General features: G+C 58.2%; 6 protein-coding genes across 6 annotated transcripts; 4 read left to right on the top strand and 2 right to left on the bottom strand.

Moving 5' to 3' along the window:
* Window positions 1–306: 306 nt before the first annotated feature.
* SPBR_06085 (uncharacterized protein) lies at window positions 307–1,287 on the bottom strand (the record flags this gene model as incomplete). Its single annotated transcript, XM_040764347.1, has 1 exon — window positions 307–1,287. The coding sequence occupies one exon, from the start codon at window positions 1,285–1,287 to the stop codon at window positions 307–309; it is 981 nt and encodes a 326-aa protein (XP_040621848.1).
* A 525-nt stretch (window positions 1,288–1,812) lies between these two features.
* Window positions 1,813–3,249, top strand: SPBR_05913 (uncharacterized protein; the record flags this gene model as incomplete). Its single annotated transcript, XM_040764176.1, has 1 exon — window positions 1,813–3,249. One exon carries the CDS (start codon window positions 1,813–1,815, stop codon window positions 3,247–3,249), a length of 1,437 nt encoding a protein of 478 aa, XP_040621847.1.
* A 1,083-nt stretch (window positions 3,250–4,332) lies between these two features.
* On the top strand, window positions 4,333–6,363 carry SPBR_05714 (uncharacterized protein; the record flags this gene model as incomplete). The annotated part of the gene is made up of 1 exon (XM_040763977.1): window positions 4,333–6,363. The coding sequence occupies one exon, from the start codon at window positions 4,333–4,335 to the stop codon at window positions 6,361–6,363; it is 2,031 nt and encodes a 676-aa protein (XP_040621846.1).
* A 1,124-nt stretch (window positions 6,364–7,487) lies between these two features.
* Window positions 7,488–8,072, top strand: SPBR_06216 (uncharacterized protein; the record flags this gene model as incomplete). The annotated part of the gene is made up of 1 exon (XM_040764478.1): window positions 7,488–8,072. The coding sequence occupies one exon, from the start codon at window positions 7,488–7,490 to the stop codon at window positions 8,070–8,072; it is 585 nt and encodes a 194-aa protein (XP_040621845.1).
* Window positions 8,073–8,423: 351 nt separating this feature from the next.
* SPBR_06278 (uncharacterized protein) lies at window positions 8,424–8,766 on the bottom strand (the record flags this gene model as incomplete). Its single annotated transcript, XM_040764540.1, has 2 exons — window positions 8,424–8,454; window positions 8,525–8,766. 2 exons carry the CDS (start codon window positions 8,764–8,766, stop codon window positions 8,424–8,426), a joined length of 273 nt encoding a protein of 90 aa, XP_040621844.1.
* A 3,098-nt stretch (window positions 8,767–11,864) lies between these two features.
* On the top strand, window positions 11,865–16,697 carry SPBR_05486 (anucleate primary sterigmata protein B; the record flags this gene model as incomplete). Its single annotated transcript, XM_040763750.1, has 1 exon — window positions 11,865–16,697. One exon carries the CDS (start codon window positions 11,865–11,867, stop codon window positions 16,695–16,697), a length of 4,833 nt encoding a protein of 1,610 aa, XP_040621843.1.
* Window positions 16,698–17,427: the final 730 nt, after the last annotated feature.

Here is a 17,427-nt window from a genome sequence, read left to right as displayed (position 1 = left end):
GTATCGAAGTGGAAATTCGAATTCGTTTCAAGCTTTCTACAAACACTGCACCACACCAATGCACCACACCGTCTTATGTGCGTAGGTATTGGTGCAACGCTGTGGACAGTGATCTTAAGCTCTGAGCTGCACTCCTTGTTCACATTCGCTGTCGAGAAATATTTGTGGATTTTAAGTCCCAAATGTAATTTATACCCCGTATAATGATGGTGTAAGCCAGGGATATGGTAAAGCAGAATCATGTTCTACATAGTCTTTGCGATTTATCGAATAGATCTTGTATATTCTGTATATGTCTCGTCGCCACTACACACGGTGTCCGCCGTTGGTCAGGCCCACAATGCCTGGCCGCAGGTAGTTGTGGTCCCCTTCGAGACGCGCCCGCAGCTCGGCCGATGACACCAGCTCGTCCACGTCCCAGGTCGCATAGACGTAGCGTCCATGCAGAAACCGGGCCTCCTGGGAAGCGGCCCAAACGGCAAAGTGCGCTGGCAGCTCCATCTCGTCAAAGGGCAGCATGTCCTTGGTGAATCCCAGCGGGGGCCAGGCGTCGCTGTAAAGCATACCCGGGTGGAATGACAGGACCTGGAAGGTGTCGGGGGACACGCCGTCGGCGAGCAGTGAGAACGCATAGGTGGCGGTGCTCTTGCTCAAAATGTAGTCCGGGCGCAGGCCCAGCCAGTTGTGGTCGGCCATGTTGACGGCGTTGGTGGAGACGTAGACAAAGTACTTCTGCTTGCTGTCGTCGCCGCCGCTGGACTGCTTGCCAAAGTGCAGAGCCATGTTCATGGGGCCCCGGAAGTTGGCGGCCATCATGTCATCGAGAGTGGGTACACCTACAGCACCTTTGCCGGTGTGTGCTGCCTTCAGGCCCAGCTCCAGCAGCGGCTTGGGCTGCCCAAATGTGCCGGAACACTGCACAAGCACATCGACGTGCACGCCGTCGGCCGCCAGCTGGGCCCAGAAGTCATCCACGGTGGCGTCGTCAGTCACGTCGACGGCCCCGGCGTGGAAGTGGGTTGGGGACTTGGCGGACTTGGCGGCGTCCTCCAGTTCGCGGGCAGCAGCCTCGAGTACAGCCTGTCGTCTCCCGACAAGAATGACCGTCGCTGCATGAGCGTCACCAAAAGCCGAGGCAATGGCTTTACCGATGTTGTTGCCGCTGCCGACCACGACAACCGTACGGCCGTCCTGGCTGAGCTCAAGACGTGTCGGGTGGATGGCTGCGTACGTGTCGCGGCGGATGACTTTTGTAAAGTCGGTCTCGGGGATGACGACGCCGTCCATATTGAGGCGGATGGTAGCAGAAGATGATGAGGAAGGTGATGGAGTATGAAGCCTGTTTGTCTTGCTTTTGTATAGAGAACTACTTTCGTGTCGAGTTGATTGTTCTCTTCGAATGGAAACATATACGGGAGAGGTCACCTCTTATAGTTGCCATGGGACATTCGAAGAGCAGCCGTCAAACGAAACCAGAAGAGAACCGGGCAAACTCGATCGGACACTTTGTCATCATATTCGTTGCTGTTCCATCCACGACTCTCGCCGGTTCAGAAATCCCCCGTATTCTGTCGCAGTTCGATGTGTCGTAACGGCGTTCCTGGCCATTGTGGTTGGCTAGGCTCCTTTGTAAACTGCGACTTACACGGGACGTCGGAGACTTTTGCGGGGACGTTCCGAAAAGGCTTAGCGCCCGCATGCGTCGACCGTCTTACGTCCGCCAGCTGACAGAACGTCCTCCTTGCCTCTTCGCGCTTCCACCATCAATCGACCTTCATCAAACACAATCCCCGTACACAGCATTCCCAAACCATGTTCGCGCTGCCCAAGGCACCGGCGTGCTCAGCGTGTGCCCGCGCTAAACGCAAGTGCGACAAGGCACAGCCGGCGTGTCGTCGGTGCCTCGACCGGCAAATGACATGCTCCTATCCACCAGCAAAGCCCAGCAGTTACGTCGCTCTGGAGCAGGAGGCAGAGACAGACGTGCCTCTCTCGACAGTCAACAGTACGAACTCCAATGGTTTGTTTGATGGCCTCTTCCTGGGCAGCGTCGACGATGCCATGCCGGCCGTGCCGAATGCTGCCAGTCTAGAACTCGCCCTTCTCGACCATACAGCCTCTACGAGCGATACCATCGACCCCACGTCCGCATTTTCCCCCTTCTCCTGGCTGCTGGAAACCCCCAAAAGTTTTGACCTACAGGTAGGCCTGTCTCAACCGCTACCACCGCCGGCGCCATGGATTCCGTCCCAAAGTACTGCCCTCATTGCGCCATCGCATGCCCAACTGTGGCCACCAAATGCATCGTGGTTCCTCTCACCCACCACGTGGACCATCGACCACCGTGTGCATCTACATCACCATGTCTCCAGTACGAGCACTGCCTTCTTGCGCCTGCAGATCGCCGGTATCCGCACCTGGTTGCGGACATGGGTCGCCACGGGACGTTGTCCGTTTATTCATCCAAACGTGTATGGTGACGACAACAACGACAACGATAACACACCCGCCTGTGTGCAGGTTGCGTTCCTGGCCATGTCGAGCTATATCCACCGCACCGAGGCAACGACGGAGATGGTGCTGGACGCAGTCGATGCGCAGGCCAGCCAGTTGGTAGCAACAAGCGGCGAGGCTACGGATGCCAGCATCACCGGCCTCCTTACCCAGCTCGGCCGCGTCCATGCCCTCGTCGTCTACCAAGCCATTGGTCTGTTTGACGGCAACGCGCGTTCACGCCATCGCGCCGACCTGCGCCGGTCGACACTCGCCCGCTGGTCGGGGCAGCTCCTTGAGGCGGTGCAGCAGCAAGGGGCGGTGGCGGTGCGTCTCCTGACTCCCGTCGTCTCTGTCGTCGACGACCTCGACCACGACAATAACGACCGCCGCGATCACATCAGTGCGTGGCATGCCTGGATCGTGGCCGAGAGCATCCGCCGCATGTGGACCATAGCGACAGCGATTGAAGCCATTTACCACACACTGCAGCACGGGTGGAGTCCCGCGACGGGCAGTCTACCGTTCACGGCCCGCTACGGACTCTGGCAGGCCAGGTCCGCTGCCGAGTGGGAGGCGGCCAAGTGTGCCGATGGGAACACGAACAGCTGGCTCTACAGCTTACATGATCTAGGTGATTTGATCGATGCGGCGGATGCCGCCGATGTCGACGTATTTAGTCGCGGCCTATGTCTTCGGCTTACGGACGCGACAGAGTCATACAGTGGGAGAAAAGCAGCCGAGAGCGTCGTCTGACGAATTCACATGATCGGTAGAGTTGGCGAGGGAGTGTGTTTGCCCCGAGTTAGTGCATCGTTCGTCGGAGCAATTTGAGAGTTGTTGAGCGTTGCAGAAAAATGTCCGACAGTGTCCGACGTAGGACAGATATGGACGGCGAGTTAGACGAATAGCTGTTTATTGTTGTTTCTATTATTTTTGACCAGTGTTTGTAAATGTGACTTGTAATATATTTGACACAATTTTGTGGCCGTGTGTTGATTGCATAGGTAATTCTTTGTTTTTTTCTTTTTCTTTTTTTCTCTTTCGTTAATTGGTCAAGGTTACTTGGACGACAATTAAATTTTTTTTTAAAAACCGAAAAAAAAAACCTGTTGTAAAAAGATAGGGATTTAAATGACGACAAATTTCATCGACAACATGAAAGATAATAAAATACTATAAGTCATTTCGTAAAACCTCAATGGTAGTGAAAGGTATACTCAATAAAGACAGGCTTTGTGCACTGTGGTGGGCAAGATGGTCGGCATAAGCCGCTCCTTCCTGCCAAGCATCACGACGGGACGTACTTTCCGAATCGGGCACGTCATAATCGTCAAGCAACACAACCCCTCTTCTCCGTCGTCTCTCGTGTCCCATTAGGCTGCCTGCATGTTTGTTGTCCTACGCGCTCACAGCAGTCTGTGGCGATCCTGAACTGTCGCCTCCCTCCCGTCTTGTTTTGCCGTGGCCCATTCAGCCAAATTAACCCAGTCGTCCCGATCTATAGCCACTGCCAAACAATTCAATATCCCAATATCGACGTGCCGCGATTGCCAGAGATCGACTGCCCCCGTCACTTCATGGACGACTCCGGAGAAATATCCCCCTACCCTTGCTACCCTTGCTGCCCGCCCACGTTGCCAGCAGTCTCGGCCAAGACCCATAGCACTGCCGGCTGTGCCTCTGCGTCGAGATACTGGAGAGGTCGAGGATAGGTTTGAACGTTAAGGTTCAAGGTTCCGGGTTCGTGAGCCTCAAGAGCTCCACATCTACATGTACGCTTACGACTACGTCCACGACATGACTGCTGACATCGTCACCTCGTAGCCGACGACCACCATGCTGATCACTGTGCTGGCCTCGCGGCGGCCGTCGTTGGTCGCTCGCTACGTCGTGCCGGCCAGCATTCTGGTGCTGCTGGCATACTGCTTCTCGCTGCCGACCAAACTCCAGATGGCCACGGCAGCCACGGTCGCCCAGCTACACCAAAAGCACCGCCAGCAATACCACACACCGGCAGCCAATGCAAACGTCCAGCCAATGTTGATGCCGATGCCCATTCCCGTGGCTGCTACTGACCAGAAAGCAACGCCACCGTCCCCTCCGCCCCCACCGACACAACACCCCATCGAGCGACTCGTCGCCGAGGCCGACAAGCAGTTCCGCAGCCTGCTCGCACAGGAGACGCATACCCTGGAGGATGCGGCCGCCGCGTACCGCAAGCGCCGTGGACGGCACCCGCCGCCCGGGTTCGACCGGTGGCACCGCTTCGCCAGAGAGCGTAATGTCGTCTTTGTGGAGTCGTTTTGGGACCAAATTTACCACGACCTGCACCCGTTCTGGGCGCTGCCGCCGAAGCCACTGCAGCGCGAAGCGCGCGACTTTGAGATGACGATCCACGTGCGGCGCGGGCGGGTCACGACAACGAGCGACTGGTTCTGGACCCAAATCTGGCTGGACCTGCTGAAGACCATCGAGTCGGAGCTGCCGGACATGGACATTGCGCTCAACGCAATGGACGAGCCGCGGGTGGTGGTGGCGTGGGAGGCGATGCAGAACTATGTGGTGGAGGCCGAGCGGACCCAGGGGTTCCCGCGGCCCGAGGACGTGCAGGAGACGTTTCAGTCGTTACCGTTGGCCGAGGGCCATGACGACAATGGCAACAGCAACAGCGTCGCCAACAGCAATCACAAACGGTGGACGACAACGGGGCCGTACTGGGAACTGGTGCGGCGCGGCTGTGCGCCCCAGTCGATGGCGCGCCAGACACAGACGGCACCGCCCACGACGAACCATGGCCGACCAGACATCACCGACACCTATACCAATCCACACATGTACCGCGGGTTTGTGGCCAACAGCTCGCTGTCGAGCGACGTGTGCCACCAGCCCGACCTGGCGGGGCTCAACGGCATCTTTATCGAGCCGCTCTCGATTTCCACCACGGACACGCTGCTGCCCATTTTCGGCGGCAGCAAACTCTCAGTCAACAGCGACATTTTGCTGCCGGCACCCATGTACTGGAGCAACGAGGCGCGGTTTGGGGGTGGTAGCGGGGGCACAGCAGACCGGCCGTGGTCGAATAAGACGAATGGTGCCATTTGGCGGGGCGTGGCCACGGGTGGGCACAACCGGGCGGAAAACTGGAAGGGCTTTCACCGGCACCGGTTCGTCGCCATGAACAACGGCAGTTTGGTGGCCCATGCAGAGTCGGATCCAGAGCACAAGGCACCCAACATGGTGTTGCCCGCCGCATCCTACAATTTGCAAGTACAGAAGGAAGGCGGGCTGGGCACGTGGGTGTCGTCGTGGTCCGACTGTGGCTTTGTTGACCTGATGTGTGACGGTGGGGCGAAGGCCGAAACGAATACCGATGGTAGCAACAATGGCGGCGCCACCGACGACAAGACCTGCTCGTACGTCGACGACTACTTTTCTGCCGTGGACAGTGTGTCCCTTCCTGAGCAGTTCCACCGCAAGTTGCTGCCCGACATTGACGGCAACAGCTTCAGCGGGCGGTATCTCGCGTTCCTCAAGAGCTCCAGTTTGCCCGTCAAGGCCACCGTCTGGAAGGAATGGCACGACGCCCGGCTCGTCGCGTGGAAGCACTTTGTGCCCATGGACAACCGGTACGGCGACTGGTATGGCATTGTCGACTTTTTCCTGGGGGGCGGCGGTGGAAAGGGTGAAAAGGGTGAAAAGGGCGACCGGATGGCAGAAGCGATTGCGTCCGCCGGCAAGGCATGGGCAGACCGTGTGCTGCGCAGAGAGGACATGCAGGTGTACGTGCTGCGGCTGTTGCTCGAGTATGCGCGCGTGTTGGACGAGAAGCGGGAACTGTTGGGGTGGGTGGGCGACTTGAAGACCTAGGGCATACGGTGAGGAAACAAAAGAAAATGTAATTGTACGATACAAAAGTGAAGTCAATCTGCACGAAATACGACGCTGCGGAGCATATGTAAGATACGGAGTACAAAGCAATCAGATAATCATCGAGAGTGTCCTGTTTGCTGTTGCTGTAGTATGATTGGCGGGCGAATGATTGCTGCGTAGTTGTGCCGAGTCTGTTGTGGTGACGTTTGTTGACATTGAGATGTTCTGCCAGCCACTCTGTCGACAGCACCTGAGCACCAACCTGGCGCTGTGAAGCACTGTTGAGTCCGCTGTAAGTTGCGGGTCGCAGCAGCGCTAGTCCTGTTTTGGTCACAGCTTGTCCCAACTACTCATGATGATTGGTTTAGAGCCCCATAAGTGGGCCTGCCAGCAGAGCAACGTCGTCACAGTACTGTGTACGGTTGCTGTGCATCAACCATGTGAGGCCGTTTCCCACATTAAAAGTCCAAGGCCGGAAAACCAACCCCCTGCTCGCCTGGCGTGGGCTGGCAAGGCATGTGGGCAGGACGTTCTTTTTCGAGTATTTTCTTTCGTGTCTTTGCCGTGTGTCTTGCTTCCCCGTACAGAATACTTTTTTGGCATTCCTCACCCTCGCCAATTCTCAAGTTTGCGACAATTCCAATCACGATTGCGGCCGTTGCTCAACTGCCACGACACCCTCTCAATCGCTGCATCGCGGCCCAACCCCGACGAGTGGCAACTAGGATTGTAGTGCGATTGTGACGGCGACGACGACTACGACGGCGGCGACGACGACCAATAGCTGGACAAGTCGGCCGACTGTCGATTGTTGATTGTCGACATCGGCAGCGGGGAAGCACTTGTTGTCGCACCAGGCTGTTGTAGCCAGGACACGACGGCTTCTTTGTCTGTTGTGTTGACGCAGCGCTGTCTGCTGCCCCTCCGCCTCTGATCTCTCTGCGATTGTCGTCGCTCTCGACCCTCGTCCACACTCGCTTCCTCGACACGAAAACCTCACCAGCTTCCGTCAACGACTCCTCCTCCCCTCACCCATTTGTCTCCTCGCTCCGCGCGCAAACTCCGGGCTCCGCTCGTCGACTCGTGGCCCGCCTTCGCTCGCCATGGCTTCCACCACCACAATGTCCGAGTCCATCGACGTCGAGCGGCGCTACGACTACCACGCCGCCCGCGGCCACCGCCACGCCACCCGCATCCACAAGTACCGCTGGCCCGCCGTGCAGCTCAACTTCTGGATCGTCATCATGCTCGCCGCCGCCTGCACCTGGATCGGCATCTTTGCCACGCTCGTCCAGACCCAGCAGCGCCTTGTCCTGCACGTCCCCTGGTACTTTGCCTACATTTTGACCGTCGCGTCCCTGGGCGTGACCTTTGTCCTCGCCGTCCTGGGCCTCATCTTCCAGCGCCGCCTCCTGCCGTCCATTGTCATGATTGGCGCCTTCATGATGTTTGTGCTCTGGGTGGTCGCGCTGGTCGTGCTGTCGATTGAGCTGTTTGGCGACAGCGGCGCCGGCGTGGCGACCAACTGCAACCTCAGCGTGTTCAACCAAAACCCCATTGGCCTGTCGACCAGCACGCTGGCGTGGATGCAGCAAAAGAGCATCTGCCAGTCGTGGCAGGCGGCGTTTGCGTTTGGCCTGGTGGGCGCCATTTTCTTGTTCTGGATCATGGTCATGGCGTACCAGGTGTTTGCCGATGATGTGTAGGGTAAGAGGGTAACAGACGGGGAAAAGGCGGTCGTCTTGGGAAACGGGGAACAAAGAGTTGTATGGTTTTATGACCTGGCGTTTTCTCGGTTGATATCACTTTTTGCTTTGGGTAGCCATTTTGACTACGTGCCACACAATACGGTCGCCCATTTTTCAGTTATGATCTAAGTTGCATATTTACATCGTTATATCGTTACATCTTACACAACTGCCACATGCTACGCTTGGCATATGTCATGTTGTTCGAGTTCATGGGTATTATAGTAGTATTTGTATTTGGTTTGGCAGTAGTCTTAAAGTCTTATTGTCGACAGGAGCAGAGCTGACGGTGCGTCAGACTACATTCCCTTAGTTGGAGATCTTGGGGTTGACCTTCTTGCTGTGTGTGTGTTAGCAGTGTTCATGTTGTTCGTGTTTGTGATGTGACAGTTCAATGAGGGATGACCTACCCAGTCACCTTCTCAAAGGCACCGCGGGCACCGTCGGTGATCTTCTCGCTGGTCTCGGGGTTGACCTGGTGGCCAGACTTCTTAGAGACAAAGTCAAAGGCCTTGTCGCCGTAGTCCTGCTTGCCAGCGGCACCACCAGCGCCACCGGCGGCACCACCAGCGCCGCCAGCAGCACCACCAGCACCACCAGCGTTGTTGGCGGCACCGGAGCCACCGCTAGCCAGGTTCTTGAGAGCGTCCATTGTGAATGTGGGAGGTAAAGTTGGTGAAGGTGTAAAAGTTTGCGGTAGTAGAAGATGGAGTTGGATGAAGAGAAGATGAAGTCGATGGAGAGATGGAAGATGGAGGGAATTTGTTCTACTCAGGGGGCCAGGAACGGCCTTCTTTTATACATCTCATGGCTCTTCTATGGTTGCCCACTTGGCGACGCTAATGACAGCATTGGAGGACAAGCAGGCGAGCTGACAAGGCAGCTCTAAGAATGAGATGGGCCAAGACAAGAGACGAGACATGAGACGAGAGACGAGACCAAGGCAAAGACAAGTCGGAGCTGAGGAAAAGAGAGGGGCCCGAGGGGAAGCATTACATCAGAGCCCCGCGCGACTACTGGCTGCCTCTCCTCAATTGTCGAGCGAGAAGTATACTCCGTAATGCCCCGTAGAGCTTCGTCGATGCTTGATCTTGGTCGATCGCGCAAGCTGGTCCGGCCGGCGATGACGTCAATTGGCACCCTCAGGGCATTCCGCGCTGGATACCTGCTATGAAGGCCGCTGCAGGCCTGTGCGGACGACACAGTTAGTTGCCAAGACATTACTCCCATTTAGGTGTCGTCTCTGTGCCACTCTTCACTGTACCTGGCCTGGGAGCCTGGCTCCTGGCACATCTGGAAAACAGGAAGAGGCTGAGAGAGCGGTCTCGCCGATCACTTGCGAAAGCGAGGGAGAATCTGAAAGGAAATGGACCTCCCAGAACCATGTCGACAGCCTAAGACAACGATCGGCTGTTCCAGTCGCGATCGCTTTGAGCATGCGAGAGCTAAACTCTGCAGACGGACCCACATTACCTCCATCACCTTGGTCTCGATCAGTTTCATTGGCTTCTGAGCAAGTCAGCCCTCAAGCGGCGCCATGCGCTAGAATCTGGAAATCTGGGCATCTCGGCGAGAGCTGAGAAACACACCTAAAGAAGGCAGCGAGGATGATCGATCGCAGCACGCAGCACAAGTGTGAGTTTAAAACGCTGCTGGTGAGGAGACGTTTTTCTCTCTGGTTCTACAGACGTACCTTTGAGCTTCCTTTCTTCTGCCTTTTTCTGGGCGGGTTTGGATGACTGAATGATGCTATTTTGAGACACGATACAAAGACCGGGACAGGCACAAGGCACCAAAACGGGAGAAGCAACGGGGAGGAGTAACCGGACCAGGGGCTTACGCAGCGCAGAGAGACATTGATTGTTACGTATGTCAGAAAGTAATGGGCACGTGACTAGACTGCAATTGAAACTCTCCTCTTACAACACCTCTGCTTGACGGACTCCACGACATGCTTCCAGTGCGCTGAGTGGCACGCTTGCGGTAGAGCTGTCTTACAACGATGTCTCGTCGGTGCAGATTCTCTCCTGTCTAGTAGAAGCATCCACGCGGGACACGACGGCCAAGAGGCCACCTCGACACCCAGGATCGCATCATTACGAAGCATGTCTGGGATTCTATTGTGCCATTTTTGAATGTGCTTCTCCCGCAAGGCCGATAATGGACGCTGTTATTAGGACCATCTACGAAGACCGACCATAGGCAAATGGCGCTTGGGAGTATGTCTGCTGTTGGCGATTGCCGCAGTACGGTGTGTACGACGTATGTAGCTCTTCCTCATGACCGCGGACATTAGGAACAAGATCCACGGACCTCTCCTAGACATGAGCCCTCTGCAAGAAGACGATATGGGCAAGCGCAAAATGAATACACGATGCCCCCAGTGAAGACAAGTGCAGTGAGGCCCGGTATGTTGGAGTCGCTTGTCGGGGCGTCGCAGCGGCAATGGATATGCCAAGGTTTCTTGACGAGACGTCGACATCAGGGCATCATTCGACAATGTTTCGATTCAGACTTCCGAATCTATTTCCACAAGGTTAGCAACTGGGAGTAGGTGACGACACCGCGTAAACTGGAAGGCTCTTCGGCGGTCGTCTGCAAGCCATTGGTGTGGGCCTGCATCGTCAATCACCACACTGCGCGACCTAGGCGGACGGGAGGTAGAGACTGATGGAACTGTGAGTCGAAGACCACACGTCGGTCATCGGCATCCCGCCAGACTGTGACGCATCGTGGCCTTCAATTGCTCTGGAGATGATGATCCGTGGCTGCAGAGCTATGGACAAGGCCAGTCTCGTCGACGGCGACCAATTTCGACTGTCATCTCTGGGCCGTAGGAAGGATGTCGTGCATCTGGGTGCCGTTCCGAGGGCGAGGAGGTGAGATTGGGAGTCGGCGATCTTGTCCATAAGTATGCTCATATGGTATCAGAACAGTGCTTTGCGTTGCATCGTCCGCCTTAAGCCCCTATGGTGGTGCAACGGAATGCGACGTAGGGAGCATGTCGTGCATCCCTTGCATTCGTTCCACCGCCTTCCCATTAGGTCTTCCTTCTACAGGGGGCTGACCCTCTACGCCTATGTGCTGTTTTCTTTCCTTTACAGTGCCACGTGTGCTGCCATGGCAACGCTGGAGTCCAGTTGCTCGCTGCAACTTATTGTGTACGAAGCGCCTGCTAGGTTTCATCCTCTAGCGTATTTCAGCGGACATCCACACCACTTAGGCCTGTCTTGCGCCCAAACGCCCATGTTACAGGCGTTGCGCTAGCGGCTCCCAGTCCTCCCAGTCGAGCTCTAGCCTTTATCGCGCCCCACCGCAACAGCGGAAGGAGGCTCGAGCGCGTCCCTTCCGTCATGGGGCCCCTTGCAGGAAAAACTGCACCCGTCAGGAGGCAGGTGCGACCTAACAAGGGACCGTGGAGACCCGACAAGACGAGGCCACCACGAGACAAGTAAACGAGGAAGGAAAGCAGAGAGAGCAGAAACAGCTCGACTCTTTGCAACGGCTCCAAGCCGATCCCAACTCTGGCCCTTTTTCTCTGATCAAACCTCTCGCTTTCTAACGACCGACTCTCCCACTTTCGCTAAACCTCCAAACACGCGTCGACGAGACATTCGCGCGATCCCACGAGCATCTCCCGACGACGGCACCCAGACGAGAAACAAAACAGACATCGCCACATCGTAACTGATAAGATCACCACCAGCAAAAATCAACAAGAACAACCAACGTCACAGGCAGACACCTCGCATGGACGTGGAAAACGTGCCGCCAATGGCGTCGCACGATGCGCACGCCGACGAGAGCGCCGGCGCCGGCGCATTCGACGACTCGCTCCACGAAGCATTGACCTCCAAGAACCAGAACCATATGGCGACAGCATCGGCCGACCGCTCAACAACGCCGCCGCCGCCGCCCTTGGCTGCTGTCCAGCCACTGCCCACGTCGCTGCACTCGCTGGAAGACAGCTCAGGGGTCGCGCACGACACGGGTGACGACATGGCCGACACAACGGGCGGCTCGATACAAGACACGCCGACTGGGCTGGACGCGGCCACCGACAGCATAAATGCACATGCAGGCAATGCAGATGCAACTACAGGAGCAGTCTCCGACGGGCCCTCCTTTGCCCACACGAGTTTCCTGGACCGCACCGGCCTGGGCCTCGACGGCGACAAGGCCTCGGACTCGTTCCACGACGCTCAGTATCGCATGATGAACGACTCCCTGCCCGGCGTCGAATCCAGCTTTGTCGCGCCCCTCTCGCCGCTTCCCACCATCACCCAAGACGGGCCCGACGACACATATCTCTTTGACTCGCCCAGGAAACGGCAACAACCAGCGGTCGCACCAGCACCCGGCTCTCTGCCACCGGATGCCGGCGAACCTCAGACCCAGATACAACCGTCCTCTGCACAAGACGAAGACTCCCTGCTCTGGCCACCCAACGCACAACAGCAACAGCAACAGCAACAGCAAACCACACCAAGGGACGACAGCCAACGACGATCCCTCAACCTCAACGAGTCCACCGGCAGCGGCGGCGGCAGCAACGGCCTGGCCCTACGCTACGGCAAGCGTCCACGTTTCCTGCGAAGTCGCAACGCCAGCCAGCGCTCATCTGCCTCGTCATTTATCACCAACCCAGATACCCACGATGCTCACGACGCTCGCGATGCGCGAGAAGACGGTGGCAACGCCCACGACGATGTCGACAGCGACGTCACCGTTGGTCTCGGCGCCGACTATGCGCTGCAGTCGGGTGGCGCCATCCCAGTCGGTAGTCGCCGCAATGCCAGCGACCTCTTGTCGCGGGCCGTCAGCATGGGCAGTGTGGCCTCGTCGGCCCTTGGCGGTGGCAGCGAGACGTTGGAAGACGACGGCCACGACGGCCGCCACAACACCGAAGAGCTACTGCGCACGCCGCGGCCTAATAAGGCGACCCTCGCCCCGCCTACCGACACTGTCCTCACCCGCCGCGTCATGGACATCCAGGTGCCCGAGTCGCTGGCTCGCGAGTACAAGACCCGCAACGGCCTCATGACGCCGCGCAAGCCGTCCGACTTCCGGTCCGAGTTCGGCAGCACGACGGCGACAGCCACCAGCGCCAAGACGGCCGCGGCCAATGCCACCCCCATTACCACAGGCACGCGCCCTGGCCGCAACATGACGCTCAAGGAACAGAGCAGCACCATTGAGCGCCTGTCCAAGGAAAACTTTGACCTCAAGCTCAAGGTCATGTTTCTGAGCGACCGCCTCGACAAGCTCTCGGAAGACGGCATCAAGGAGATGATTCAGGAAAACGTCGAGTTCCGCACCAACATTGCCATCCTGCAGCGCGACAACAAGGGATTGCGGCGGCGTGTCAAGGAGCTGGAAAAGAAGATTCGCGACGAGGACGACAACAACAACAACAACAACAGACCGGGCACCTCGCGCAGCGGCAACTCTTCCAACGGACTGGACGATCCCGAAGCCGCTGCCGCTGCCGACCAGGAGCGCGAAGAAGAGGTCTTGTACCTGAGAGAACGCGTCGAAGAGTTTACCACTATCATCGAGCAGCTGCGCCAGGACGTCTTTACCAAAGAAGCCGAGAAGCGCCGCATGGGCGACATGATCAAGTCGCTGCAGTCCGGCAGCACCGACAAGACCACCGGCGAGACCCTGGGCCGCCAAGAGGAAGAGGACGTGTGGAAGGATCTGCTGGAGCAGGAGACTGCCCGCCGCGAGCAGGCCGACGACGACAACCGCAAGCTGCGCGACGAGATCTTCCGGCTGAAGCAGGAGATGCACAGCGGTGGTGCGGGGGCCACGGGGACCGTCTCGTCCAGCGGCAACGGTGTCGGCGAGCGCAGCCTGCACCACACGACCAACATCTACAACATTTCCAAGCGGGCGGCCAACTCCAACGCCAACACCAACGCCAATGCCCATACCCATACCGTCGGCGGCGACACAGACGGTGCGAGCGCCTCCACCGGCAGCAACACGCTGGTCGAAGAGCTCCGTCGCGAGGGCGAGCAACTGCGCCACGAAAACGCCGAGCTACGCAAAGAAGTCGGCGCCCAGACGTCCATGCTGACGTCGCGCAACCGCGAAAAGGAGCGCCTGTACCAGGAAATCGAGGACCTCAAGATGGCCCAGCGCCGCGGCGGCGGGCCCGCGCCCTCGACCATCGACAGCCTGCTGGACCGCTCGGCGTCGCAGATCGGCATGGCCGTGCGCGAGCGGTCTGGGTCGCGAGCCAGCGGCGGCACGCGAGCCGACACGGTCGTCGGCGGCACCGCGACAGGCGCGGCCGACGAGCAAGACCAATACGACCGGGACGCCGCCCGCGAAGACCTCGAGAACCGCAACGCCGCGCTGCGCGACAAGATCAACGAGGCCAAGCTCGAGAACCAGACGCTGCTGCAAGAGCTCGAGGCCACGCTGCTGCAGAAGCAGGAGGCTGAAGAGGTGGCGCTGGGCGTGCAAAAGGACTACGAGGGGGCCATGACGGACCTGATGGCCATGCAGGCGGAGCGCGACGAGCTGATTGCCGAGCTCAACGACCTGGAGCAGAAGCACAGCAACCTGCAGGGCGAATTCGAAGACCTGCGGGCCGAGGCCCAGGACGCCATCGACGGCTACGAGGAGGAGGCCGACCTGCGCGACGCCGAAAACCAGAAGCTGCAGACCGAGCTGGCCGAGAAGACGGAAAACTTTGGCGCGCTGCAAGACGAGATGCGCAAGCTCAGCGAGGCGCTGGTGGGCCTCGAGGACGAGACGGAGAACAAGGTGCGCCGCGTGCAGCAGCTCGAACAGGAGCTCGGCGACGCCAACAAGGAGCTCGAGGAGCTCGAGGCCAAGCTGCTCGAGTCCAACGACAAGGCGCAGCGGCTTCTGGTGCAGCAAGAGAACAGCCAGGGCGAGATTGCGTTTTTGCGCGAGGAGCAGGAGAGCGACAAGATCAACATCAGCCGGCTGGAGGTCAGCATCACCAAGGCCGAGGAGCAGATCCGCGACGAGCAGGAGCGCGTCAAGCAGCTGCAGGCGCAGATTGTGACGGAGCGCGAGCGCAGCGAGAGCCTGGCCACCAAGGACAAGAAGGAGATGCAGCAGTTTGTCAACGAGCTGAGCCGCGAGGCGTCGGGCCACAAGGAAGAGGCGCGCAAGCTGCGCAAGAGCCTGACGTCGCGCGAGGTCGAGGCCACGGAGTGGAAGGAGCGCCTGATGGAGCTCGAGAACAACATGCGCGAGGCCCTGGGCGACTTGAACGGCACGCGGTCCAGCCTGCTCAAGAGCATCGCGCAGATTCAGCGCGAGCTCGAAAACTCGGTGCGCGAGCTGCAGACGACCAAGAGCAACCTCATGGAAAAAGACCGCATCATCAAACAGCGCGACGCCCTGCTCGAGTCGCACGGCCTCGAGGCGCGCAAGGTCGCCGACGCCCTCGAAAAAGAGCGCGCGGCCCACCGCAACACGAAGCACCAGTTCGATACCTTCCAGAAGACGCACCAGCACGTCACGCGCACCGTCACCACCCAGGACGCGCGCATCACCGAGCTCGAGTCGTCCAAGACGCTCGACAAGCGCCGCATGTCGCAGCTCGAGTCCACCTTCCGCGACCAGCTCACCGAGCGCAACAACCTGCTGCTGCTGCTGTGGACGCGGCTCAGCGCCATCTGCGGCACCGACTGGGCCCACGACAACTCGCTCATCAACGGCCGCGCCCTGCCGTCCCTCGAGGTCGTCGCCACCATGCTGCCGGGCTTCACCCGCAATCTCATGGCCGCCATCAAGCACATTGAGGCCGTCGTCGGCGGCTTCCCGGGCCGCATCAAGGCTGTCGAGCGCGATCTCTGGCGCGAGTACCAGTCGCTCGAGAGCACGCTCGACCAGCGCGTCAAGAGGCTGGACCGGCTGGAAGCTGTGGTCCGCAACACCATTTCGGGTGCCGGCCCAGGCGGCAGCAACGGCAGCAGCAGCAGCAGCTTCGGCACCCCCGATCTCCAGAGCCGCTTCTTGCGCTTGGAAGACGCCTACCGCCAGCTCAAGGTCGAAAATACGACGTTGCGCGCCGCCAACGATGTCCGCGCGCGCGTCTACGGCTCGTCGTCGTCGGGCAACGGCGACGGCAGCAATGGCGGCACGGGTCTGGGCATTGGCGGCAGCAGCGGCGTCGGTGCCGACACCATGTTCGACCTCCCCGGCGGCGGCGGATCGCCCTCGCCGTCCATCCCCACTGGGCCCCGCGACCGCAGCGCCAAGCCCGCCCGCGGCAAGTCTAGCCGCAGCGGCGTGCCCCGCCCCATCACCTCGTCGTCGTCGTCGGGTGCCCACCTGTCGCTGACATCGGCGTCGTCGCGGCCCTTGACGGCGGGCGAACTGGCGCTCCACGAGGGCGAGGACAAAGGGTCGGGAGCGGGCGGCGGTGCAGACCCTCGCTGGATTTTGCGGCTGCGCGACCTCGAGAACAAGCTCAAGCTCGAGCGCGAGGGTCGGACCATGGACCGAAACGAAGCGGTGCGGCGGTTGCGGGAGCAGGAAGCCGAGCTGGCGCGGCGCAGCGAGCGAGACAAGCGGATGGGGCGGGAAGACTGAGCGCAAGCGAGCCGGAGGCATTCCACAAAGTTGGCGGAGGGCGTCCACGGAGCCGCTGGAGATGAGTCGATATGGCGGAGATGGAGTTGCATAGCTACAGCGTGTACAAATGTCCTTTTGATTGGCTTGTTTGCATACCATTTTTGTTTTCCGCTGTTTGTATTTACGGGCGCTGGGCATATATTTCTTGACTGCGTTGTTTTGTTTGCCTTTCTCTGCTTTCCCTGCTCTTTTTTCTGTTGTTTGACCAGCCAATACGACATGTTTCTGGATATCCTATTTTGAATTGACTGATTTGTCCATGTTCAGAAACCTTCCGTGTTGGCGAATATCGTGTGTTTATCGCCCTTTCCACATTAACACATTGCGATTTTTGGGTCAACTCCTCGACAATGTCGACATTTCCGTCTCAGTTTGTTCATCAGCCGCCCAAAAAGGTAAGTATTGCTCTTTTAAATACAAATAAGTAGTCCTGTTTCTACCTGTCTTCTTTTTTTAAAAAAATATATAATATATTTCAATATTGTGCGTCGTTGCTTTTATTTTATTTTATTTATTTTATGGGTTAAAATTTATCAGGACTTAAAACCCCACAAACATATATTTTTTTGACTTTGTTTGACAGTAAATCTATTTACAAACAGGGTTGATATGTAAAGAGTGTGCCATTTCCAGTAGTAATTTTGCATACCCAACACCAGCATACATCCTCTCTTGGCCTTCATTGCGT

The sequence above is a fragment of the Sporothrix brasiliensis genome (assembly GCF_000820605.1).
Source record: "Sporothrix brasiliensis 5110 chromosome Unknown Cont15, whole genome shotgun sequence".
NCBI lineage: Eukaryota > Fungi > Ascomycota > Sordariomycetes > Ophiostomatales > Ophiostomataceae > Sporothrix > Sporothrix brasiliensis.
This window is presented reverse-complemented; position numbering and strand designations above follow the sequence as displayed.